General features: G+C 39.4%; 1 protein-coding gene across 1 annotated transcript in view; it reads left to right on the plus strand.

The window, feature by feature from the left end:
* Window positions 1-20,283: 20,283 nt before the first annotated feature.
* T265_14379 (hypothetical protein) overlaps window positions 20,284-25,041 on the plus strand; it is a gene marked incomplete at both ends in the record, with an annotated part of 29,615 nt that continues 24,857 nt past the window's right edge. Inside the window, 2 exons of the mRNA XM_009173384.1 lie at window positions 20,284-20,427; window positions 20,908-21,123. Of these exons, the coding sequence (XP_009171648.1) occupies window positions 20,323-20,427; window positions 20,908-21,123 (321 nt within the window). The remainder of the gene's footprint in view (window positions 20,428-20,907; window positions 21,124-25,041) is intronic.

Genomic DNA, 25,041 nt, shown 5'->3' on the forward strand with positions numbered 1-25,041 from the left:
ATGAAAGTTATGAAGTGATAATGATGATGGAATAACCATGATGAAATCCAGGATGACGTTCCTATGCCGGGCCATTCTGAAATAACATATCATATCAGGACCTCATCCAGTTATCAAGGACTTTACGGGCTTCTCCTGAGTTGCAGTGGTTGTGACCCATGTCCAATCTCAAGTTCGATTAAACCATCACTCTTCGCCAATAACCCGATTGCACTGTCAATTGATCGACGGGCTGTATACAGGTGAGTCAGTAGGAATCTCTGTTCATCCGCATAGTTGATAGTTCGGCAAGTGGTTTACGATCCTATATATATATATATATATATATATATAAATAATCTGTATCATATGTCGTGCCTTTCATTTATAGTGAATGATAAACTTTTGATTTAACACGTCATTTCAGTAGGTTTTATGTTGGGTAAACAGGAATTTTAATCTTTATGATGATGCAAAACGAAACGTAATTCCAAAACTTGGGCTACCATTCATCGTGTGGTTTGGGGTTTCACATACTTTAACTTAATCCCACTCCCAAAGACTGTTTTGGACAAATCGATCAAAAGTCGTTCAAAGCGTGATTTCCGCTCAAGAAATTTAGTAAACTTCTGGAACTAGCAGTGACGTGCGTAAATGAATGAAAGTATATCATTTATGGCACTTAACTGACCGTGTTTTTATAAACCTTTGCAACACTGCCCTAGAGTTTGTTCGGGTGTGAGATATTTCCTCTGAGTGAAACAACCAGCGAGATTGGTGGCCTTTGTGATCATAAAGCAAGACGCATTATCAAATAGACCAAGATGGCGACACTGACAACTCTGCGACGGTGTAACTGACAAGCAAACCTTTAGAACCTAAGTACGATCCCGACCACGACTAGAAGTGGTTTACTGTTCTTGCCTGGGGTTTCTTAGTTGAGAACGAGAGGCAGGCAGATCAAAAATCGTTGAGGGCGATGCCGTCAAAATGTCAGTCTTTGATGACCAATCAAGCAAACTCGGATGATCGTTCTTCAACTTAAAGTGCCACTTCACTCCTTACTGTTTCTCTGGTCTCAATCTATGCACATGTGGTTGTTTCCTAGGCTGAAACAAAAGTCCTTTGCCCTGAAGTCACTGTAATCTGTCACTGCCATTTTTGTTTCCTCATCCGTGTTGTGACTGATAGGTGCTAATTCTAGCCAAAGGTGCATTCAACAACAGGGAAAGAAATGAAAAACCTTGTGAATATGCCCAAGCATAAAAGAAATGGTAGACGGACTTTTTGCTATAAACTTCATCTGTATTATATCTCCCAAATTTTACCACGAAACTTAGCGCTATCAATTTAAAACAGTAGCTACGGTTATTGTGTCAATGTGTGCACTGTTGCCACTACTGCACTAACTCAATTGCACGTCATGACAAATTGTGTTGAATATACGATAGACAAATATCCCTTAGAATCTGTTTATCTTATTTCTTATGAGAAAAAAATATGTAATCGAAAGTTCTACAAAAAAATCGGTTAACCGCAGCATTGGAAAAAGTAACCACCAGTCGGGGTGGATCATATATTGACAAAATTTAACGCTTCAGGTTGTTGGACAACAAACCAATGGAAATTGACAGAAATAGTTTGAGTGACCACTTCAACATTTTAGAAAAAATAGTTCTTAGATATGCATAAGTGTAAAATTTTCTTTGATTACATAAATTTGAAGGACATTTCCAAAAAGCCTTTTTCTGAGCTTGAGAAATTCCAAGACTCGAGTTTACTGAGATCGTTTTTAAAGTGATATAGTGGGAAATCCAACACTCCTGTCATCATCAACGAATAAAGCAGCACTTTCATCTTATAAGTGTGAAAAATAAGAGAGTTTCTTCCGGACGCAGTGAGGAAATTAATACTGTTGTAAGTAAAAGTGAAGTGTGAACGCTTAAACAAAAAATTGGCTACCGTAGTGTAGCCTGTGACATCCGACATAAAGTGGCTAAACTAGCTTAACCTAGCTGGCAGTAGTTCATCTACGAACTGTCTTCGACCGCACAGACTCCCATTCTTAGATGTCTGCCAGCTGAACTAGCATAAGCAGCCCGCCAGTTTTCCGTTTACCCAACTTGCTGATGCTACCGCTTGTGAGTATATTTCACGGCCTGGCCCGAAAAAACTGGCTTGGTAAGAGAAAAGCCATGAATGTTGTCGACAATGAACTAGTTGCCATCTTGCTTTCCCAACTGGTTGGTAGGTCAAACTAAGCTATTGATAAACGCCTAATTGTTGCTTTACTGTTCCTACGAATAGGCAGGTTCCGGACATTCCGTTTTTGCCATCTCAACCGTGTTACAATATAATATTAAATTACAGTATAAAAACATGAAAATTATGATGGAAGTCCTTCTTCAACAACCCGTTTTATTGGTGACTCAGCGCAGTGTTACCAGCCAGCAGCAGCAAAACTCTGGAAGATATTTTTCAGTTAACCTCGCAACCGTTGGATTGGATATGCTCCCTCCTCAATGAACTGTCTTGCCTGCATCTATCTAAGCCAGCCGGCAAGACAATTGATTCACACGGGTCCCAGTTAGCTCTGATAATATAGGTGTTACTGCAGAAGTTGTAAGTAGCTGTTATATTTGTGGAGTTCGCGTTCCTATTATGATTGCCTGAGACCTTCGCCTTACGGCATGGGAGAGTTATTCTGGATAGTTCACACCATAGAGGATGAAGCTTTGGACTCTTCTGAGTGTAAGCTGTACTGCATGAACCTGCCGTGTTGAGACCAAACCCTGAAAATTAAACAGGGAGGGTGCGCGTTCGTGGAATGTTAATAAGACAAACTTTATTTGTCAGGTGCCTAGGGTTGAAATCCCGCTAACGTTGGTGAGCTGTATTAAGATTAATACTAGGACTTGACGCATTTGCACTGTGGCGCTCTCAAAACCATGCACGCATTAGACGTCTCTCATGCAGTTATCTTACGTTATGGCGGTACATTGACTGGCGACCGAGAAGATGGCTCTGGGTCTGCTTTTCCTTAGCATTTATGTAGGCAGCTGTAATAACCAACAGCAGTATGTTCTCTTAAACTTCCATTTTCTTGCAGCTTATTAAAATTCAGCACCTAAGATATCGAGTTTAAACAACAGAGCTTTGCTCATTTGTTTCTCCCATATAGGGACTTCACTTCCTATTTGACGTACTTTCGCAAAATTCAGTATTGTATCGATCGACAGAACAATAACCTCCGGGTAATTCCTGAGATATTTCGACTGACAAGTCAGAAATTTTGACCGTCTTCTGAAGCCCCGTTTGATGACCTGGATGCTGGCACCACCGAATAAGCTCTCTACTAGAACAACACTTTCATTTTGTTAGTCCATATCCTGTGTGTGTGTTGCGGTGAGACCAAAGGTCCGTCCCAGAAAGCTTCTCAGCTAGGTCCAGCTTAAATGCTCTTATCACGGTTGTAGAGACTTCGCATTATTTTTTAGCTCAGTCACTCAATGATAGCTGGAAAGTCCTGTATGCACTATCAAACCATTAGATGATCACGCTCCTGCAATTGGGTTAAAATGAATTAAAATATTTATAGCTGACTGCACAGACCATATAAGAGGTTTTCGGCTATTGGATGCTAGGAGTTATTGCACAGAGAATATTAAATTTGTTGACTACCTGTTTGGTCACTGAGTCAGGCAAATTTTTTGACCTCCTAAATGTAATTGTGCATATTCCAGATCTCCTTTCTAGTGAGGTGAGGAGCAAAACCTTGTTGCAATTTGCTCTTACCTTCTCGGAAGGCACTTATAGCCGCTACATCTGATTCACAGTTTAGAAATTATTGGCTGTGATTAAATCAGATCAAATTTCACAAAACTGAGAAATGAAAATCAGTTTGATCATTGCAAAACATTGTAATAAAAACCGTTTTTGAGGGCTGGGAATAAATTCCAAAAACAGATAATTTCAACGTTAAAGGAGAGGGTGTAAAGCTTATTGAATTTCTGGTTAACGTTGCACTACATAACTGTAAACTAGAATGAAGAACTGTAAGCATGCAACCACCGATATTCAGGTAAGTTTCATTTTTTTTGGTAGATACTATTCGAATATTCTAAGACAGTAAGTGTGTAACGGTCAATCAAACTTCTCGAATCAAGCTCCTGCGACGAAATCCAACGAATCTCAGAATTGAAGACCGCGTATAAAACTCCATACACGCAACTTTTTTTGTGTCTTCAAAGAGAAATGCGAAATCTGGTTACAGTAATCATTTGTTTCCATTCCTCAGTTTATACCCTTTTTTGGTATTCTTTTTTGCCATTACCCACGTGTCTTCCTTAATCAGTTCGACTATCGTACACTGTTCTTTTCGCTCACTACTGAGAATGATAGTCTGGATGCGGTCTGTAATGAGGAACTGGCCTAATATTATATCTTACTGAAAATATATCAGTCCAACAACGCTTAAGATGCGCAGGTGCTTGTATCAAGTCACGTTTTTTCACCATTTTAGAAGGTAAACATTTTCACAATACAGTGGCAAAAGTCATAAATTCATAAACGTATTAAGCAAACGGTCCCAACGCCAAGCGAACTTCCTTTTAGTGAAACTCCCCCGCACGAGAGAATGATTCTCGTCATTAGCAGGAATGATTAACCTTGGCCAGTACAGAAATGTAATGATATATCTGATGAGCAGTCTCCAACAACTCGCAAGACCCTGACACAATGAAATAATTGCCGTTTCGAATTTTGAGCCTAATCAATCTGTCGTTACCGTTGGAGTGCTCTCATGAATGTCTGGTCAGATAAAACTAAAGAGATTTCCAGCATATCCGAAAAGGTCGATGGAACTTCCGAGAGATCGGCACATGTTTCATTGCATTTAATCGTCCATGCACCGTACGGCAATAGTTAGCTCTTAAGCAACATGATCAGATTTTAAATTGTGCGCAAAGTTTGGCATCACAAGTGTAGTGACCAGCTTTTAGGCGAGGCCTGCTAAGATGTACCATAGTGTAGGTGAAGTAGTCGGTAGTGATACATAAATTTGGCAAATGAACTTGAGTCAAATTGACTAGAAACATCATCACTTATTTTCGGACAAGGATAAATAAAGCAGTATATTTGCAAAAGCGATGTTTCCTGTGAACTTTCAAATGGCCGAAGATTTTCAGTTAACTTCTAGGAGCATTTGCACCTCCAAATGAAGAGGCAGATTAATTGAACGTGATAACAACAAACATGACAAATACCTCTCTAAAAATGAAGCCAAAATATTTTTTACGGTTATTTTGCCATTTTTATTTCCTTCTAGAGATATTAAACACGACTGTGGACAATAATCAAATATATCCTAGTAGTTCTTTACGTCTAAGGTCCACTGACTAGCTTCTAATAATTTACCTGACAAGTTTTTTTGTTCTTTACCTCTAATTTAGTGTGCCCGTGATTTTTTGCATACTCATGACGGCGATGAATGTCATTTGAGTCTACAATTAACACGTTCACCATAAGGTTTCCGAAAACCTGGCAGCTCACAACGAAAATCGCTCTTCTTGGGGCTCATAAGTTTAAATCATTTCCCAAGTCCCCTTAAATCCTACGTTCTTGTGGAACTCAAATTAGACAGAATACATCAAACAACCCAACTTTCCACTAATTTGCTTTTGACGGAAGATTCAAACGTAAATGAATTTCTGGTGTGCTGATAAAGTTATTTAGCGGACCGGTTGAATTCAATTTTATCACGCTAAATATCCACGTTACACAGTGCTTAATATCTACCAGATTGTGCCACCCAATGAAGACATAATTTATCCAGTTGCCTTGAATAATTTGTCCCTCTATCACGAAGTGGGCCGTCGAATAAATGTGCAAATAAATACTCGGATGGCTCAAATCGTTCATTAGTCTGCTGGAAGATCATTGTGTATCCTTAGCACTTCCTCCTTAGCACATTCTATTATGTATCTCTAAATTCCATAAAAACCAGTATTTTTTCCACCAATAGAAGCCTTGCCGTTGTTTCAAAAGACCAATAGTTTTAGGTTACTTCTGTTGTTGCAAACAAAATACCACATAATTCTGTGTCATATCCATTGTTGAAACTGCTTGCATCTGTACCTGTTGTCCATAAAAGAGCCCGGACGATATGCATTCCGCAAACGAGTTTGGGTTCAATAAGAATTCGTCACTCCTTTGCGCAAAGTCGAAATCACTCTGGTACAATCAACATTGTGCCCTTCATTGTGGAATTTAGAGGACTGGTCTTGAGTGTTACTAAGCTCTTCAATTTTGAGTAAAATTTTGAGATCGACTAGCAGGTTGTATAGTGACCAGTGTTTTTCTTTTAATTCACTAAACCCACAAAATTATGTGTATGCGACGCCTTATCATTTCACATTAACTTACAGCAACCCACGTATTGACTGATGTCGCGACTTGCACTGCGTCGTTCAAATCAACCCAAGGATCCGGAGCCTCAAAACCCTGCCTCTCATTTGGTGAATATTGGACGTGTGGTTGGGAGAGCTGGACCGGACTTGGTGTGGCGAATTCACGAAGCGAAATGTATTACCACAAATGAGGTTTGTTATTAAAGATTGTCAACCAAATTAAGTTAGGTTTCTTTGGTATTGCTAGGATTGAAAGCCGATGGAAACGAATTTTGCTTAATCACGCTGTAACTATAATTAACACTAATTAACTTGAAGGTGAATTAAAAAATGAATGCAATAAAAGCATGTTAGTGATACTCAAGTTTTGTTATCAGCAACTAGACCCCACAGAACGTTTGGGATTTATTGCACGACAAAAAGTTATCACAGTGCTATTCTCCAGCGACATCTGTGTCGGAATAACAGTACGATTTGTCAAAAACCGTAGAGAATATTCGATATGCTACCGAATTTCGTTCACAATGTTTTAATTATGAAATTCAGTTGTGCTCGAGTAGCGTTGGTGAGCGAATGCACTAGATCCAGGTCGTTATTTTCCGACAGTCCGCATGCATCTGCCAACTCCTAACTTCATATAATACGGTGAGCCAAATAGGTGACCATTTTGTCTGTTTTGTTCTCAAAGTTATCGGACCGTGTTATCAAGTAACATGAGGTTCTCTTCGCTTGAGTTAGCTGCAATTTTTCTCCGGTGTGGCAGTAAATCAAATCTTATATAGACAGATTTTGTCTGAGAAAAAAGGTCATAAGAATACTATTACATTACTCCTAAGGCTGAATAAAACCGTTGCATAGCAGATTTTCAGATTTGCTCTGGGTTCAACATATCCGGTGAACACCTAATTTTGTGTTTGAATGTAAAACAGAACTTAGAAATATTCCGCCATACGCACCATCAATGCAAGGGAAACAAGAGGAGGCTTTCATGCAGAACTTTCAGTTGAAAAAAGTAAAGAGAATGAAATTGACTTAATAATGCATTAAAATCATCGAAATCCACAATGCACGATAAATTGCACACAAATTAGAAGCAATGGACACATTAAACCGAGTAGAATGCAAACAAATTTCCCAAGAAGATAGTCGTTTCCCCCGGATCCGCCTTAGCTAGTTGATAAATATTATCCCTTGAAATTTCAACACTTTCGTATCCGTTTGTTGAAAATCGGACATTTAATAAGACAATGTTACTGATAAAAAATGCTTCTATTCAATTATTTCCGGCGCGGGGAGTAGTCACGTCACGCTTGCTTGAATAGTACTCTTATGCTCCAGGCTTGGTCACACGTCCAGCACAGGACAAAGAAAAACCGTCGAGCACTATGTCTGCCCTTGTCAAATTCTCCCAGCTCATATCGGCGAATGAACCTGGATTGGTTTTTCTGCCGTCTGACAAATAATGCAAACTACCATATCAGCACGCGCTCAGCGATAGTAAATTTTCACGCCTCAGTGATGTGCAATTTTTCTGATGCCTCAGGGGATTAACTGAGACAGCATACTATTTTAGATCCTGAGCGAAAAAGCCAATATGAGCGAACCCTATTAACCGAGTTGCAGTAAATGTGTGATAGTTTAAATTCCAACCACTGAACAAACTGAGCTATGTTTACGAAATCCGTCAGATGATCAACCACTATGAATCGCACGGGGTTTCTTACAAGCTGTTCGGATTTCACACCAACTGAAATATGAGAGGGCCATCGTGCAGCACAGTGACACGAAAAACACCATAAACGACAGATTCAGTCGAGTATCCCATAAAAACCAAATCGATTTGCGAATAAGTGTACTTGTTATACCCGGTTCCTTGTGAATTTGAAGGTGGTTAATCAACCTTGTTGCATACCAGTTACTTTTGCTAGCACCACTTGCTGCCAAAAGAATGAAAGAGCGGCGATCATGATTACATGGTTGTCACTTGCTCCCTCATCTGTATTTTCAGTGCTAAGTATGATGCACTGGAGGTCCTATTGTTATCACGAGCAATTTGAGGTGAAATCGATTTTATCTGACATGCACCTCATTCCGTTTAGTAATTTGCGCAGCAGGGTTCCACAATGTTTACCAGGAATCAAACCCTTTTGACAAAGAACATCCAAAATGTTCAGAAGAACAGTCGGTGACAGTTTGCTTACATTGCAAAGCTCTGGTGGTTTATTTTTCACATCTAGGGAAGTAAATCTATTTTCGTTCAAAATTCCACATAGAGGAAGCACCTGCATTTCCATCTGCACTCAGTTACTCATCTTTTGCTTCACCATATGTCAACTAGATAGCCGTAATTCGCCCGCCACTCCTTATCTCACGACCATTTGCTGAACAATGTTATTGGCGTAGTCCTTTAGCTTTTAACTTAGACTCAGCAAATTATTCCTTTTCTTACTGGGAAACAGTCGAATCAGGGTAGATTTAATCAATTTGTGCACGTTATGCATCCAAGGCCAAACACGCTGATTTGTACCAACCAATATTTAAGACCACACGTACCATGGACTGACTAGCTAGTTTCATAAAGTGAGAGTCCTTTATTGAAAGTGAATTTGTGAAGTTTTAAATGTAGGGCAACTCTGATAGTTTTTTGCCAAGTATATCCTGTGGGGCTGATGGATATAGGGCGCAGAGACTAACGTTACTTTCTCACATTTGGTTAACGTTTGGATGAATGATGAATATGGTATGTAACTATAATCAATATTCTATTGAATTATTAATTTGAATACATAATTCCGGTACACTATACTCTATTTTTCTAAAAGAGTAGTTCTCATTCCGTGAAACGCATCATACAAAATACTGACTCCATATCAGATAAAACTTTCCCGTTAACCATACAATGTGTGACCTATCCTTGAGTGGGCTCTATATCGTACATGGATTTTGCATTTGAATGCAGTCGCGGTGTGGGCATGTATGCAGGGGTTTTCGTCTGGAGGGAGCCGCACAGCAAACGGCAAAGTTACTGATCACCTACTACACACGCAATCTGGTATGGTGGATCAAAAATATACAAAAATTACCATTTCGGCATCTAAAAATAAAGAAGCAGATTCGGTTAATGGGAGCGAAAATAAGCAGGCCGCACAAGGCGTAACGTCCAGTTGCTGAGTGGTTAGTCTAGAAACAGCAACCATATTCAAAATAGTTGGCGTCAGATGAAGTAAAAAACACTGATCACAACGGAATAGCAAAGCTTTCAAGACTCAACCGTGCACCTATCTTCTACGTTTAACATGGGACTTCAATGACACAAAACTGTGAATCACCACAGAAAACGGCATGCATATTTGAGCTCATTAACTCACTCAAAACCAATAGAGAATATTCGCCACATGTACACCAATAAAATGTGTAGTACTATATATCCAGATGTACTTTTTCTGTGTTCCACGTGACGTATGGTTTTACCAGTTTTGCATGCTGAGAGCTGTCTGTATGTCTATCGACTAAGGTCCACTTATCTTTCCAACATATCATGCTGGGACATCATGTGTCGTCCTAACAGAACGACAGCACATATATGTACAAGTAAAGCCACATGGGCGTTGGCTATTTTTCTCTTCCTAGAAATTAAATAGGCCCAATATATTAACATCACAAATGGTGATCGTGGCCTATTAACTTCAAACCATTAACGTTAATCTATATCAGAATAAGAGGCAAATAATAAAAGCATGGGAGAACAGCACAATCACATCCATCCAGCGATTGTCTCATAAATCCCTCTGATCCACAAAAGATTGATGCAACATGTGCGATAAAATTTGAAAATACAGGGTATACCGTATGTTACAATCTTTCTCCAGGTGCAGTTGTTCCGAAAATTGTTTTTTGTGCAGACTTGCCGTGTGGAACGCGAGATTTGAGAACGACATCGACTTCATGTGGTGACAACCAGTTGATTCTTTCCATATTAAAAATTCTAACCTATCTGCTTCCCCGTTTTCAATCTACCAATTTTTATCCGGTGCTCAGCGTTTCTATCGTTTTTCACTGTAACCACTCACAGAACGAGCTGATCGAAAAAAGAGTATCCCTCAGTCTATTAAATCGAAGTGTAATATTGAAACATTATGCTGGTTATCTGAACCATTTTTATTATCAGACTGGATCAGCATTTGTTACCGTAATTCTGTACATTGTTTGTCTCCAAGATTTAGTTTTGTTACAAGTTAACGTCGTTCTCCTGTTGGGACTGCTAGTCACGCTGATACGTTGGTTACATCTCAAAAATGTCCACCTCAGCACCAACAATGTCTTAGTCATTTGTGAATAACTTATTATATTGCGCTATAATTCTCAAGGATCAGCAACGAGTTGGTTTTCACTCCTGTGATCGATTGAAGATGTGATCATAAGTGCGTCATAAATACGGTGCTAAATTGGATGAAAATGATACGTGTTTAGGTTAATAAAAATGAACATTCCATGGTGTTATAATTCAGCATACATAATGTTCCCTCCATCCACACACCTCCAAATACGATGCAGTATCGAAGTGAAGTTGAAATCTTCGCGAGACGTACTTGGTACAACGCTAAAAAAGAAGCCAGGTCGATTTCCATATTGCAAGAAAGTTGTTTTGCAAATAAATATATCTCGTAAATATCACCAAGCTTGGGTTTAAGTAAAATACAAGGCTAACGAAAACTCTGAACCTGTGATAACCCGATTGGCCTAAACATACACTTTCTTATTAAATGACATCGGAAGCATTATTATTCCCTGTAGGATGGTCGGTTTTGGCTAGATGTGACAAGACAACGCTTGAATCCAGGTTTGCCACTCCATGCCTCACTGTTGTGAGGCACAACTAACGTATTTCATATGAAAAACTTCCAGTCGTAGTTCCAACATATGACGGTCGACAACGACGTACAACTGGATACATTGACCACTAATTATAGAAGTGCAATTGAAACCAACACTCAAATTGTTTGCGAGATTATTTGTGATTTCTAGTCTCTCGGTAATCATATTGGTAGAAAAAATGTAAACGTTCTAAAGCTGCACGGTTCTTACCATAAATGGCTGCGAAGAACGATTCATGGCAAATATTTCCTTCCGGAATTTAATTTTCCTTGTAGGTATTTGTTGAAATAAATCCTACTGATTGTCTTTATCAGACGTGGAGTTAAGTTTCTTCCCTGGTTTAGGCGGATGAATTTATTGATTCTTTCTTATCCGTCTTTTGTATAGGTTAGACAGAGCACTTCCGCCCACATTCCATTTTATATCCACGTACACGAAAGACATTTTCTATTATATTCAGTTTTCACGGGAAACTGAATGGTAGGATGAACCGATTTAAGGCACGTTAGATCAGAGGTAGAATCCCACGATCTGTCAGAATAACGCACGGAGAAAAGCGAGTGAATTGTTTGAATAGCAAACCTGGTGATCTAGTTTACCTGATTTCGAAGAATTCCTTAACAAAGTGAATTAATGTAGACCCCTCTTCTACACCACTTTTCCACTAGGACCCTCCTCCCTAAACTGATTTAGCCCTTGTAGGCTTGTTGTATTGACAATTCTTGGAATACTTGGACAAAGATGCTTGTATCTCTGTCGCTGCGATCAGACAGCTATCGAACGTAATCAATTGTCTTGTCGGCCACATATCGGCGATTGCCTAAGCTACGTCCAAAGAAATTATGTGCTGATCAGGCAGTCTTTTCCCTTTACCATAAAGTTAAGGTATTATTGAGTCTACATACTCTAGGTCTTCTCTGATAGGTTCTGGTGACCTCACAGGCTGGTTAGACATGGAATACTACACTCACCTCGATATACAAGGAATGAGCCTTTGTGGTAGGCCTAATTCATGCAATTTTGGTGCACAGTAAAATCATCATATTGTGGTATCAGTAGAACTAATAAGCTCGAACGTACTAAGTGACCTGTGTCTACTCCAGGTGACGTAGCACTTTGGATACGATTTCTTTATGACATAAGTTCACCTTCCCGTTGAAAGTTCAAATCTTGTTTGCGTAGTGAGCCTTATCAACTGAAACGTCTGCACGAATTTCACCACATTTCTTAGGCAGAATCTGATTACCTGTAAAGGCTTGAAGGTTTCAGACTTTTTCTTCTGCTGCAAGTGCCGTTATCTAGATTTTTCCTTAAGGTAGCCATAACTTGAAGCGATCAGTTTTGATTCAAGTTTCATAGGGTTTAAATTTGGAACTATGTCGGATGAGCAATCAAATTGGACCTCACAGTCCGTCGTGAAAGCTTTAGAAACAGGTCAGAAATTAGGATTTACTGATGCTTGTGTAGTCCCAACACCCCCGGGTATTTCATTATTTTGCAGCCAACGTACAACATATTTGGGTGCGAAAAGCAGGTAAATATTAGTCCATTTTAGTTTGTAGCTATAAATGCACACCAAATACTTCCCTGCTGTTGTGGACATCCTATCTTGTGTGTTGTTCTGTTCCCATAAAATCTGCGGGATAAGTCCATCCTATTAAAAAGTGAAAATGAATTTCATTTATGGCCCACTTATTGTGATTCATAGAAAGAAAGCGGCATCGCATTATTATCCAAGGTTTTATTTTGTTATATACCTCTAGCCCGCCTCTGCCAAACTGTGCCTTTTTTTCGCGGGCACAATTAGTGTGCCTGACGTACCATACCAAGGAGTCGTTTTCTTGCCACATTTTCTGAAATGCTTCCTGTTACTTCAAGAATCTGAAAGTTTAGCTTACGTGTACATTCCGCACGTTAGCCATGGTGGAGGCATATTTACCTTCAAATTTACCACAATTTATCAATGAGATTGGGAGATCATTTATCATTATATCGCTCCGCTGTTACATAGCCTTCTAAAGCATTCACGCGCAAACCTATTCACAGGTAGCTAGGATCATATTTGATTTCAACTTCTGTTAAACTTTCTCTCCCACCTGTGCACTTCTCGCCCAGTTAAATGTTACTGGTTACTGGTTGGAAAGTATTTATAATATTCGTATTTGCCATTTAATTCACATCCATAGGCTTGTTCAGTATTTGTGCTGGACAAAAAGTGTGAAAAATTCAGCAAGTCCCGCCGCCGAGATCTGATTCTGGAGTTACTGCGGAATGAATTTCACAACTGCGAAGTTCTCAAGAGTACCCGGTTTCTTGAAGTCAGACTTGGAATGCACGAAAACAAGTAGGTCATCTGTTTTGACTTCACCGTCTAACTGGCGTCGGAGACCTCTGTTCGCATACCATAAGGAACGTATATATGTCTTCACAGTAATCCATGTGAACAACAGAGAGCTCATATGTGCATGCCATGTTTCATATTTCCACAGCTACAACCACAGGTAGCTCTGGCTAGATACATTTATCAAGAACGTTTCTGCTTTTTAAGATGTATGTAAAAATTTGCTAACAAGTGACTTGATAAGGTGCTAAAAAGCCGACTTGGAAACTATCAACCGTGCAGCTCCCTAAACATCAACCATCTTTTATTTTTTGGAAACTCGCATTTCTGTTAATATCAACGAAACACATGTTCCGAAACGCAGCTGAAAGTTGTTCATCAAGCCACTGCCAGTCTTTCCAAACGGCCTTTGGAAGGAGCAAAGCAACCAGTTGCTATAGATGCTCGTCTAATTTTCGTCCTTGCTTGAGTAATTGTGTACCCTATATATCATCATATAAGGGCGTGTGATAATTGCACCTAAGAGGAAGAGTTTTACTCGAAGATCAAGTATCCGGTTAAAAAATAGCAAGATGGCCTCCCTACAGTCTAGTTAAAATTAGATTGGTAGGTCAATCAGCCGCTTCTATCAGGCTGAAAGTAATCACCTGCATGAAACAAATGACATGTGCATCCCCAGGGAGGGTTACACAAGCAACCTCATCTCTTTTACATCAGACATTAGGAGGCAGCAACGGAGAATTGAGAATGAACGTAGTGTGTGACACTGTGGAGAACGTTAAAAACAACTTCATTGTTACTTACATAAACCAACTACAAAGTCGACTTTGTCGTTGTCCATTTTAGTGACTACCTGACTTTTATTGCTGAGCCCATTTATGGCTGCCTAACGGATGCCTTCGAAGAGAAACGAGTAAGTCAAACCACACTAAGGCTTGCAGAAACGTCGAACGGTGCCCTGTCATGCATACTCACAAACGTATTTTTCCAGAACACGGTAACTATCTCAAAGGGATAGCAGCACGCTTTGTGTGATTTAGCCAGGTAAAAACGCATTTGTCACCGATGACTTACGTAACTGGTTATTGTAAACTTCACTAAAATGTCTATATGGACTTTAAAATGAGTGCTGTTGTGGCAGAATTGAAGCATAAACTTTACGGCACAAGAAAATGTAAATATGATAGCATTGAAGGCGGTTTGCCTAATATACTTAAAAAATTATAAATACAGTTCAAAGTTGAAATTGTCAGCAGATTACCTTGCAACAATCGTGTAAACAGACATGTTCGTATCAAGATATCAACTTTCTACGATAATGTTCTACCGTAAATATAGGATTTGAATGTGATTTTCAGCAATGGCCAGTGAACGTTTTCAATCATAATCTCAATGCTAAACCCATATTTGCATGTTTTTTCGTATAAAATATCTGTTACCCAACAGTTAACTAATTCCTATGGAGTTCTCATTGCGCGGCTTAATGTGGTTGGCGTTTGGGGTAATTTCACGTTCAATGGTTCAAAATACAACCTGTTTTATATCCTCTTGCCAACCTGTAAAATCAACCAAGTAAATTGGATTCAAGGGAAAGACGTTTCAAGAGAGTTATCCCGCACAGATAAACAGAGGAGACATTCGCAAAAGGACCATGGATTTAAGTCTTTTGAACGTACTTTATTTGTCAAAACACTACTAAAACTCTAGTCTTTCTCAGATTTTGTAAACATAATTCCAGAAACCTGATTCATTGTGACTCCAAATCATGCTCCCGCATCCACATCTTACTAGCCCGAAAATTACTGACCTAGTTAGCAAAATAACTAAATTGGAAATATGATAACTATTGGCCAGCCACAAAATCCTAGTTTCAGTGGAACAAGGAAAATATCCCTGGTGTGAAATACCACTTTTCCCATTAAAGCCAAAAAGGTTCACGGGGAACCTGTGACGGATTACACTGCGTCCATAATAAGCAGTGTACTAATCAAACTATTATAAATATGGAGTTCTGATTATCACGTCTCTTTCCTTCTACAAATATCCAATTTAAAGCAACCGACATGTGGAGTCGCTGAAAGTTTGCCATCTCAGTGAAGCACATCTATGCTAAAAAAAGCCTAGATGCTCATTTTGTTGTTTAGTCTTTATCGACTGCCATCAGCGCATTTCAAGAATTATCTCGAATCCGTAACTTTCCTGCTAGTAGTCGAATACTTTGCCATTCACTCATGAGCGGTTTGGCTTCCCCTTGAGGTTCTATTAAGCAAGAATGTTTTCTTACAAAAAACAATGCCCAACATAAATGAATTTTGAGCCACTCAGAAACATTATCTTATCCAGTTCATACTAGATATGTCGCTTTCATGCGTCATGGGAAAAATAAACTTTGGAAAACAATGGTTTAACGTCTGATTTACCCTGGACAATGTTGCTGTCAATGTAAAATTGAGCAATTTAGTGCCAAGTGAAGCGCGCTTTTGTTGTAACTGAAACTCCTCACTTATGTTATAATGCAAGATTTCCCCTCTGAACCTTTGCTTGTGTATGTTACTCCCCGGCGTTTTTTGAATAGCTATGGGTGGCTACCTAGTAATGCTAAGTTACCAGCAAACATTTTGCGAGATTGCTGTTGGTATTACTTTATTCATTTGCCCATTGAAGAGCAAACGGATTTTCCGTGCATTCTAGAACTCTAATCAGTCTAAACGAGTGAATTTCCAATATGTGATTACTGTAGACAGTATTTTTCAGAGTTAATCCCGCGTAAAGCCTTGTTCAATACTTCTGCTGGTAAGGTCAATGACATTTACGTCTAAACAACAATAATCAGGCTAAACAACCCAAATTAGATACCAGGCAAACATGGAATATATTTTCTTCCATAAAAACCACTAATCGCGTATGGAATTTGCCACTTGATTTCCCATAAAAATTGTTGGACTGATGTCATTTAGATTATTGTCAGAACTCACTATCACTTAGAAGCTAGGCTGGCACTTTATCTTACAAACTGTCCTTGAAGTTCAATTATCATTCCTACATCGTGGAGTGGATTAAGTTTCAAGTCACTCAGGAGGGATACACTTTTGTCACCCAAGTAAAACCACGCGTCATTGCAAATATTTTCGTTCTCGACAACGCCTGTTTGGATGTTTATGCTACTAGAATTCACCCCACAATAAGATCTAATATCCAATATCATCCAAGGATGTGCTTTATAGCGGTAGAGACAGAGACAAGTGTAACACAGGCGGTTCCCACAGATAATAAGATTGGTTACTAACCAATGATCTATTAAATACCGCTCTCCTGCATGTAGACTGTTATTGAAGACACATTTGTACCTGTATTCCACTAGATTATTTTGGTACTCCTGATCAAAATCTTCCTGCAAGCAGGCGTCAAAATTTTGTATGGAGAGCACACTGTCACTGCTTCATATAAGTAAAAGGAAGTGTCTAGTATGACTCACGTGAACCAGCCCAGGGTTTAGCTGTCTCATCCAGGACTCTCCTATCACCACTAGATTTGTGTGCCAATTTATGGGCCGGATCGATTCGTTCGATAACATAGTAACCCCTACTTGAATTAGTGAGAGGGTTGGTTTTCTGTCTACCCATACATACGTGGTTCTAGGTATTCCTTAAAAAAGTGAGCATTTTATTCTTTGTTATAGGTTCAGATCGAGCGCGGCCTTTGGTTTGTGATGTTCTGAAGAGGTATGTAAGCATTGGGCGACGACTTTACAGTAGGTGACAAATTAGAGCTGGGGCGTAGAGACATGTTTTGATGTCTTGATTAGTGTGTTATTGGATTATTCAGTAAGTGATGTGCGTCCCGATATAGTTAAATTCGTGTTGCAGAGTTGCTTTCAACAAACTCGGCTTACCAACTGCTCACGTACAAGAAAATTATCAGTTGGAAAGCACTTGTATCCAGCCCTTAATCATTGGTTTATCTCCCAGTATCCTCGTATAATCTAGTTTCAGTTGATCTCGGTAAGAACGATATAAATTTGTGGAAGCACCACCAGAATGTCAGTTGGTGTTCACAAACCAATTTCCACAGCCGGTTTAACCTATTTGGCAGGGTAATAACACCATTTGAGTAGGCCCCCTGACCTGATGTGGCGTGCACATATCCTTGGAAATTTGAGCCATGATTATTACACAACACCTTCCGTGTTAGCTACATTAAGTTGTTTATTTATTTCCTGACGGCAAATTATTGTTTCGCATTCAGCCATTTTGGGACGAACTTCTGAGTGGATGGTCGTGGAGCATCGTCTCAGTGCTGGATCCCTTTTACCGCTCGATTAGCGAGCCGATGACGCAAAGCGAACAATGGATTCTGGCAGAATTAGATCAGACTCGGAGATTTGCCTATTCTCAACCGACATTTTATCCTATCAGTGTAGCCAATCTGTGCTGAAAAGCCGAGAAGCTCGGTGAAAGGTTTTCATCCTTATTGGGAATTATACGCATTGTGCATTTAATAAACGTCAGAGAATTCTGCACCAAATAGGATCCTGCCACTGGTCGAAAACTCAAGTGGCTGAACAGTGGTGTGACTAGCTGGCAAAATATGGTTTTACTTATCCTTCACTCACAGAAACTACATCACTTGGTTACGTATTGGCCACCTTTTTAATTGATGGCTTCCAAAAGGAAGCTCCACTCATCTTGTGAAATTATTCATTCTCTGAGCCACTTATCCACTAATAGTATAGTGAGGAGAGTTGATATTTGTAACTGAGATATAGTCCTGTCTTTGTGATTGCTGTTGCTGGTGAATGAAGTGTTTTCGTGTGACAACTGTTTGGAACGTCACGCGTTTGAAGCTCTGAGTTTTGTGAGATGCGCGTTGCTGATAATTCCCAATGAGGATGAGGAATCTGCAGGGGCGTTTTAGCTCTGGCAATACTGACAGCGTGGGACTCTTGCATTTATTTTTCCCCTGTGATACACTAAGCCAGGGGGCTGTTTATGCGAATATTTATTCTTTTTCAGTTCAGTATATCACTGGTTGACAAGTCAGATTATGTATTAATTTATTTTGAAAGATTTATCCTCAGTCAAGTGTATTCTGTTATGCCCCAGAAGTTTGTTTACAATTTCCCTGTCAAAAATCAAATTTCCTGAGCCACCTCTATGAGTTAATGGTCATATGCTGCTGCCTTAGGCAGTGGTCACCGAAGTTCTTGGTGTTTTCAAGGCCCATTCATCATTTCACAGTACGGGTACCATCATCATAAAAGAGAGAAACATTAGTTTTGACAATTATGCTTCATTACCGTGCAAACATGACCATGCAAGCATTTCGTAAGATCACGGAATTTTATTGTTCTGCTAGATACAACTATATATTGCTAGATAATTCTGTTAAAGACAGGGTTTTGAAACCGTCGCTTTTTATTGCTCTACAGGTCACGGATTTTACTGAACTGGACATCATATTTGGAGTGTATCAGGTAAACGTGTTCGTTTCATTTCTGGGCCCCATCGCTTGGAATATTGCGTTGCTGATGTAAACCGATAATGTATGCACAGAGATCTAACCACCTATAAGGACAACACTGCCTTTTGTATCAAGGACACTGAAGTCCTGGCTTCAGAAAGCATTGATGATCTAAGCCACTTATTTCAAAAGTTCAGTGCCTCATGTTTGTGTTTGATCAGACATAAACATTTTGGTAAGTTCGTTCATTAGTTGGCCCATTCAGTCTGGGAATTATAGACAACATTGTTCCTTACGATGAAGCACTTATTTCAAGCCGCTAAAAAGTAAGCATGTATGCTGAGAAGTCTCAATGTCAACAAGAACCATTTTTAGGATTTGAGTCCACAACTCGCTTATAGGTGAAATTCTTTGGCACACAGCGGAAAATAAAAAAAAATCCCCATGAGAATTTTACTGGTATTTCAAGCCGCTAAAAAGTAAGCATGTATGCTGAGAAGTCTCAATGTCAACAAGAACCATTTTTAGGATTTGAGTCCACAACTCGCTTATAGGTGAAATTCTTTGGCACACAGCGGAAAATAAAAAAAAATCCCCATGAGATATTTTACTGGCGTTTCTGTGGTTGAGGGCAAGGTGCTTTCTACTAACTACACTCATAATAAATCTTCCCGAAAGTTGATCGTTCTCCAACTAACATGAGTAATTCTTGCAAAATTTCGTATCTCATTAGCAGGTTACATCGATTTCGAAAAATATACCCTTTGCACGGCACCAGGATACGTGCACTCAGATGTGTCCTGTTCCATAACGAATGCGAAAATGCGTACTGACGTTAGCAGTGTAGACTACCAAGATGACGGCTGAGAGAATACCCTAGAATAGAGAGTGTTTTGTGGCCTTTTTTATTAAAATATGGGAACGCAAACCCAAGTTTAAGGCGGTTAGGCGAGAATTCCAATCCAAATCGTCAATTAGGTATATGACCCGTTGGTTTGGTCTGTGCCAATGGTAATCAATAAGAAAATCTTAAGAAAACATGCAATACAGTTAGCTGTACACCATGTGCATATTTTGGGATCTGTAATAGAATTCGCTTACCGGTACAAACCAATAATTCAGCACAGTACATTCAATACTGTTATACATACACGTTGCGATAGCTTTCACTCCAGTCAGCACCGACAGTACAAATTCCACCGTCCCTACTTTGGGTTTCAGTTGACCGATGCCCTCCGATTTTTGCACAGTACTCAAGAAATGATGCATTGTAATGTCAATCCGGGTGCAGTTCTCCTGGCTGGGGAAGGCAAATGGAAACTGGGTGGTTTAAATTTCATGGAAAAAGTGATTGATACCACCAAAGTAAGTTATTTTGCCCAAACTTTTACCATTTAGATTCAAGCAACGTATATCTTCGGGCACAGCCACTATGTTGTTTTACAGATTTTGTGATGCCAAACGTCTCTATATAGTCAGGATATAAGCAACAGAGGACAAGTTGTTTCTTCCTTTAGTTGACCTGTCCTAGAATGCCCGTTATTGTGTATAAGCTAACTTCAGTTTCGAAATTATTTCTAGTATCATAGAAAACACTCTCAATCGGAATAATGATAAAAAAGGGTGTAGGCTTTCACCTGTTGTGAATCTAGGGCTCTTTCCCATGTTATAAGCGTTTTCTGCGGTGGAAAACCCGTAAAAAATTGCGTTGATTTTTAAAGTTAGAAAAACGACGATATTTATTATGTCAATCCGAGAATCCTGCACTTGATGTAAACGTCTATTTTAACAGACCAGACGTGGTCACCATTTGTTTGCACAGTTCAAAGTAAATGTTTTTTGCAGGCTTCTCCAAAGTTTACTGGTTACTCGGCAAAATTTCCCAAAGCTGCTCAGCCCAATCTCGACTTTATTGCCCCAGAGGCACAAATGCATAATTCAATGTCCCCACTGGCCGATATGTTCTCCCTCGGAATGGTTCTCTGCGCAATTTACAATGAAGGACATTCTCTCATTGAATCCGACTTTAATCCAACAGTTTACGCAAAGCGGATTTCTGAAGTGAGTTCATGAGTTCAGATTAGCCCTCTACCCACAAGGCGATTTGGTTTTTTTAGCGATAAAAATAGTTTATAACCTGCCCATGGATGGATATTTCATGCAGGTTTGTCTTATATACTACTGTGAAATCCGAAGTTGATCTTTGAGAAGGTGGAATTTCTCACCTAAACCAAAGACCGATATTCAGTTTTCCCCAAGGCCCCGGTGATGGACAAATTTCCACCTGCTGTCATGGAAAAAGTGTACTTTGAGGGCTAACCTATGGAAATGCATCATGCCTGATATCAAAATAAACTTGATCGTGCACACTTCGGATAAAAAATCACTGGATAGAATAGCTTGCACCTCCTGACATCCTTTGACCAACGTACTAATCAGTGGAAACACACCTTTGAATCACCCAGATAGGTTTCTCTTAAAATAGTTTTTCAGGTTCTTCATAACACTCATAAAATTTTCTCTCCATGCGGTTGGTTGATGGTTTAACAAGTTTTATTTCAATCAACATTTTGTTGATCAACATTTCCCCTAAATATTTACTAGATTTTCGTTACCCCTGAAGACACGATAATAATACCCTCCACTGTAATCCCTTCCTATTACCTGAAGGAGACATGATGGCGTAAACACTACTAGGTATTCATGCGCGGACAAGCCTAGTCGAGATCAAAAAGTTGCTTTTTTAATATAAGCCCTTAGCTCATTCTGTTTGCACCTCAAGCACTGGACCACAATGAATTATTGAAGAACACCTCTATCACCTGCCTGGGATATTTGTTATTAGACTATGTTGCGTTATTGTGCGCCGCACAGCACATTTTGTCATGGTTCTGTATACTCGCCGAGAAACCCATGATTCTTTGCACACCTGAATGTTTTAATTTAACTAATAGTGAACCAATAATTCATGTTTAGAAGCGCAGTCTCGTGTTAATTGCAGAAGATCCAGGGCCGAATTCGTTTGGAGAACGATAGGCCACTATGAGTGGCCATTTGCAATCAGCATGTGAGGAGTTTGTTTACGAAAAATCATCGTAACATCCTCGCAGAGAGTCGGGTGAGGACTGCAGATAAACGCCGAATTGGCATCTACTGTCCTGAAGCTGATAAACAATGGAAGTTGAAAAACATTGAAAATTTACCAATATAATCGTAAGTAAAACGCAAACCGCCACTAGCATGTTAGGCCCAAAAAGATACTCGCAAGTGTCTTGCCAACCATAGGGACGTGGGTCGAACAATGAGAAATCAAAACTTAGCTCACATAAACCAGTGCATTGACGCAGTTTCCACATACCAAGTTATCATTTTATTTGCATACTAGTTAATAAATTTTTTGTGAAGGTCATTACGACGGTGCTTTAATCTATTTGATTTTGTGATAATTGTGCCGAATTACGGTTGAATTACACAGAATTTTAACCATTTGGAAACTGCTGAACACTTGCGTTTTCAAGGGGCCGTTTTTCGTATACTTTCACTCATAAGCAAGGTTTGGCAAAGCTTTAGTGAAACGCACTCACACGTACATACATGCTGTGAATGAGTGTATTCATGGAGAGGTAATTACTTGTGGCTTCCATCTATTTGATAACATTATTGTGTTTAGGTAAAATTGACTGATGATGCACAAGATTAGAAATTTGCCCCTTTTATTAAGTCCTTTGAAGCGGCCAGGTGGTATGTGTCACTATGTGTTGAAATTATATCTACTTGCATCGGATGTAGACACGAACCATAAAATACTTTTAGACAAGTACACATTAGCAAAAGATAACCGAGGGCGAAGCGCTTTTACGAATGCTTAGTGCGAATATTATCTGTCCAATCACAAAAGTCAGTTTTCAATGCTTTTGAATCGATAAGACCAGTCTGCAGGGTAGTTAAGCATGGTAACACACGCCAGGTACTTCTGATTAATATTACGAAGCAAGCCTAAGACTCAGCTTAATGAGTCACATAAGTTAGTGATTTCCACTATATTTCAGTTGCTCCAGAAGTTTCACACTCAACAGTATGCGTACCGGTGAAGCGATTTGCATTTTGGCAAAATACTTGAAAGCCAGTCATCTAGCTGGACTGGCAGACCAACTGCTACGTTTAAGGGAATGCTATAGCATTTACGGGCAATGCTATGATATAATATGAGCTAATCTGTACATATCACGCGTAATCCATTCAAATATTTGGTGCAAAATAAAATCAGACTGCTTATCAACAAAGCTATTGTAAGGAACAACAACAAGAAAGGAAATGTTCTGTAAGCAAAAAGGTCAGATCTTCAAATAGAATAGCTTTAGTGATAGTGAAACGATTCGGGAAAACAGGCCACTTACTTGATAATATGTTCGTACTTAATGAAGAACGCTAGACATATCGTTTGACGCAATTTTTGGTATATGTCAGCATTTGTACAGTACAGTATTTGCACGTCATTACCAAACGGGTGACTGACGCGGTTCCCTTGTTGGTGCATCTGATACATGAAGCGCAAGTGACAGACAGGTAACTAGGCGCGTGGGCAGAGTTTCTGCAAGACCAGCTGCCGAACATACAATATCATTGATACATAACACGAGGGGCAGTTGCCGTTTGATGTTGCACTAAAACTAACAGTAGTATTTCTGCAGTGTGTCTCCTATTTTGGTGCTCGCTTAGTTCCCTAATCTCCGTAATCCCGTTTCACCGCGCGACTACCTACCGGGGTTGAGATTCTGGGCGCAGACAACAACTCTGTCGTACTGCAGGTGAAAGAAATCATTCAGAGAGGTGTATCACATTTGTTATAAATAATTCGACCTTGAAAGTTCTTTGATCTTTCAATCATTTGCACCGGGTTTTAAAATTGACTTAAATGCTTGCACGGGTCAAGTTCGTCAGTAGAATTTGCATTTGGTGTTTATTGTAATTCAGTTTGAATTAACTGAGTTGGAAGGAGAGTATTGCGCCCAGTAATAAAACAGTTTCGGCAGCCGTAACCATAGTAATTAGCATTCCAAAAACACATAGTAGCTATTCACTTAGCAAAAACCAAACGTTTATATGATAGCGATCAAGAATTGTTTCAAACACGGTGTCCCACACAGTGATATCTCCATCTGAATCAGAGATGTGTTTCCAAACCTTTCCAGGTTGACACTTTGAAAAAAGTGTCGAACTGTGATATAAAATTCACCGTTGTCACAAACAATGGATAATTTTTTAACTAATATATCGCACTATTTAATCGAGCGTAGTGCGAATACAGAATAACAATAACGAAAACGCCGGAATGAAAATGTACGTTGTGTGCGGGTAATTGCTGTAAGCATGACAGCGTGGGACCATTTATTCAGAAAAAAATCACACTATCCAAGCATGTCTTTTATTTTATAGCCAACTGGTACTTTATATGAAAATTAAGAACAAACTACGCATTCATGATTCTTCTGTCAGTGCCTGTTTGGATTTGAGTGTTCGACCATAAAGTCCTTGTGAGCCATCGATCATCGCACCGCGAGAACACAATTTGCTGGTGAACATTGTTCACAGAGTCCGACCCATAAAGTCCTTGTGAGCCATCGATCATCGCACCGCGAGAACACAATTTGCTGGTGAACATTGTTCACAGTAAACAGTCCGACAAAAAAAACATGAAACTCGAGACTCAGCGGAAAATCGCTTCCTCAGTATCGATCTACCTTGTTTTGGCAGCAATAGCATTTTGTTCTGGCGCGATAAATTTGTGGGTTTGTATATTTGCTAACAGCAATCCATAAGTAATCCCTGTAGAAATTATTCCAAGTGAACTCGTTTCAAATGTGTGAAGCCTAAGTTGAAATAGAGGCAATGATATGTAAAACATTTTTCAATGTGGCACTACATGCAAAATCCTTCATTTCTTTTCGTCTACTAGTTAGCATCTGCGAAAATCCCATG

The sequence above is a fragment of the Opisthorchis viverrini genome, assembly GCF_000715545.1.
Source record: "Opisthorchis viverrini unplaced genomic scaffold opera_v5_183, whole genome shotgun sequence".
NCBI classification, from domain to species: domain Eukaryota; kingdom Metazoa; phylum Platyhelminthes; class Trematoda; order Opisthorchiida; family Opisthorchiidae; genus Opisthorchis; species Opisthorchis viverrini.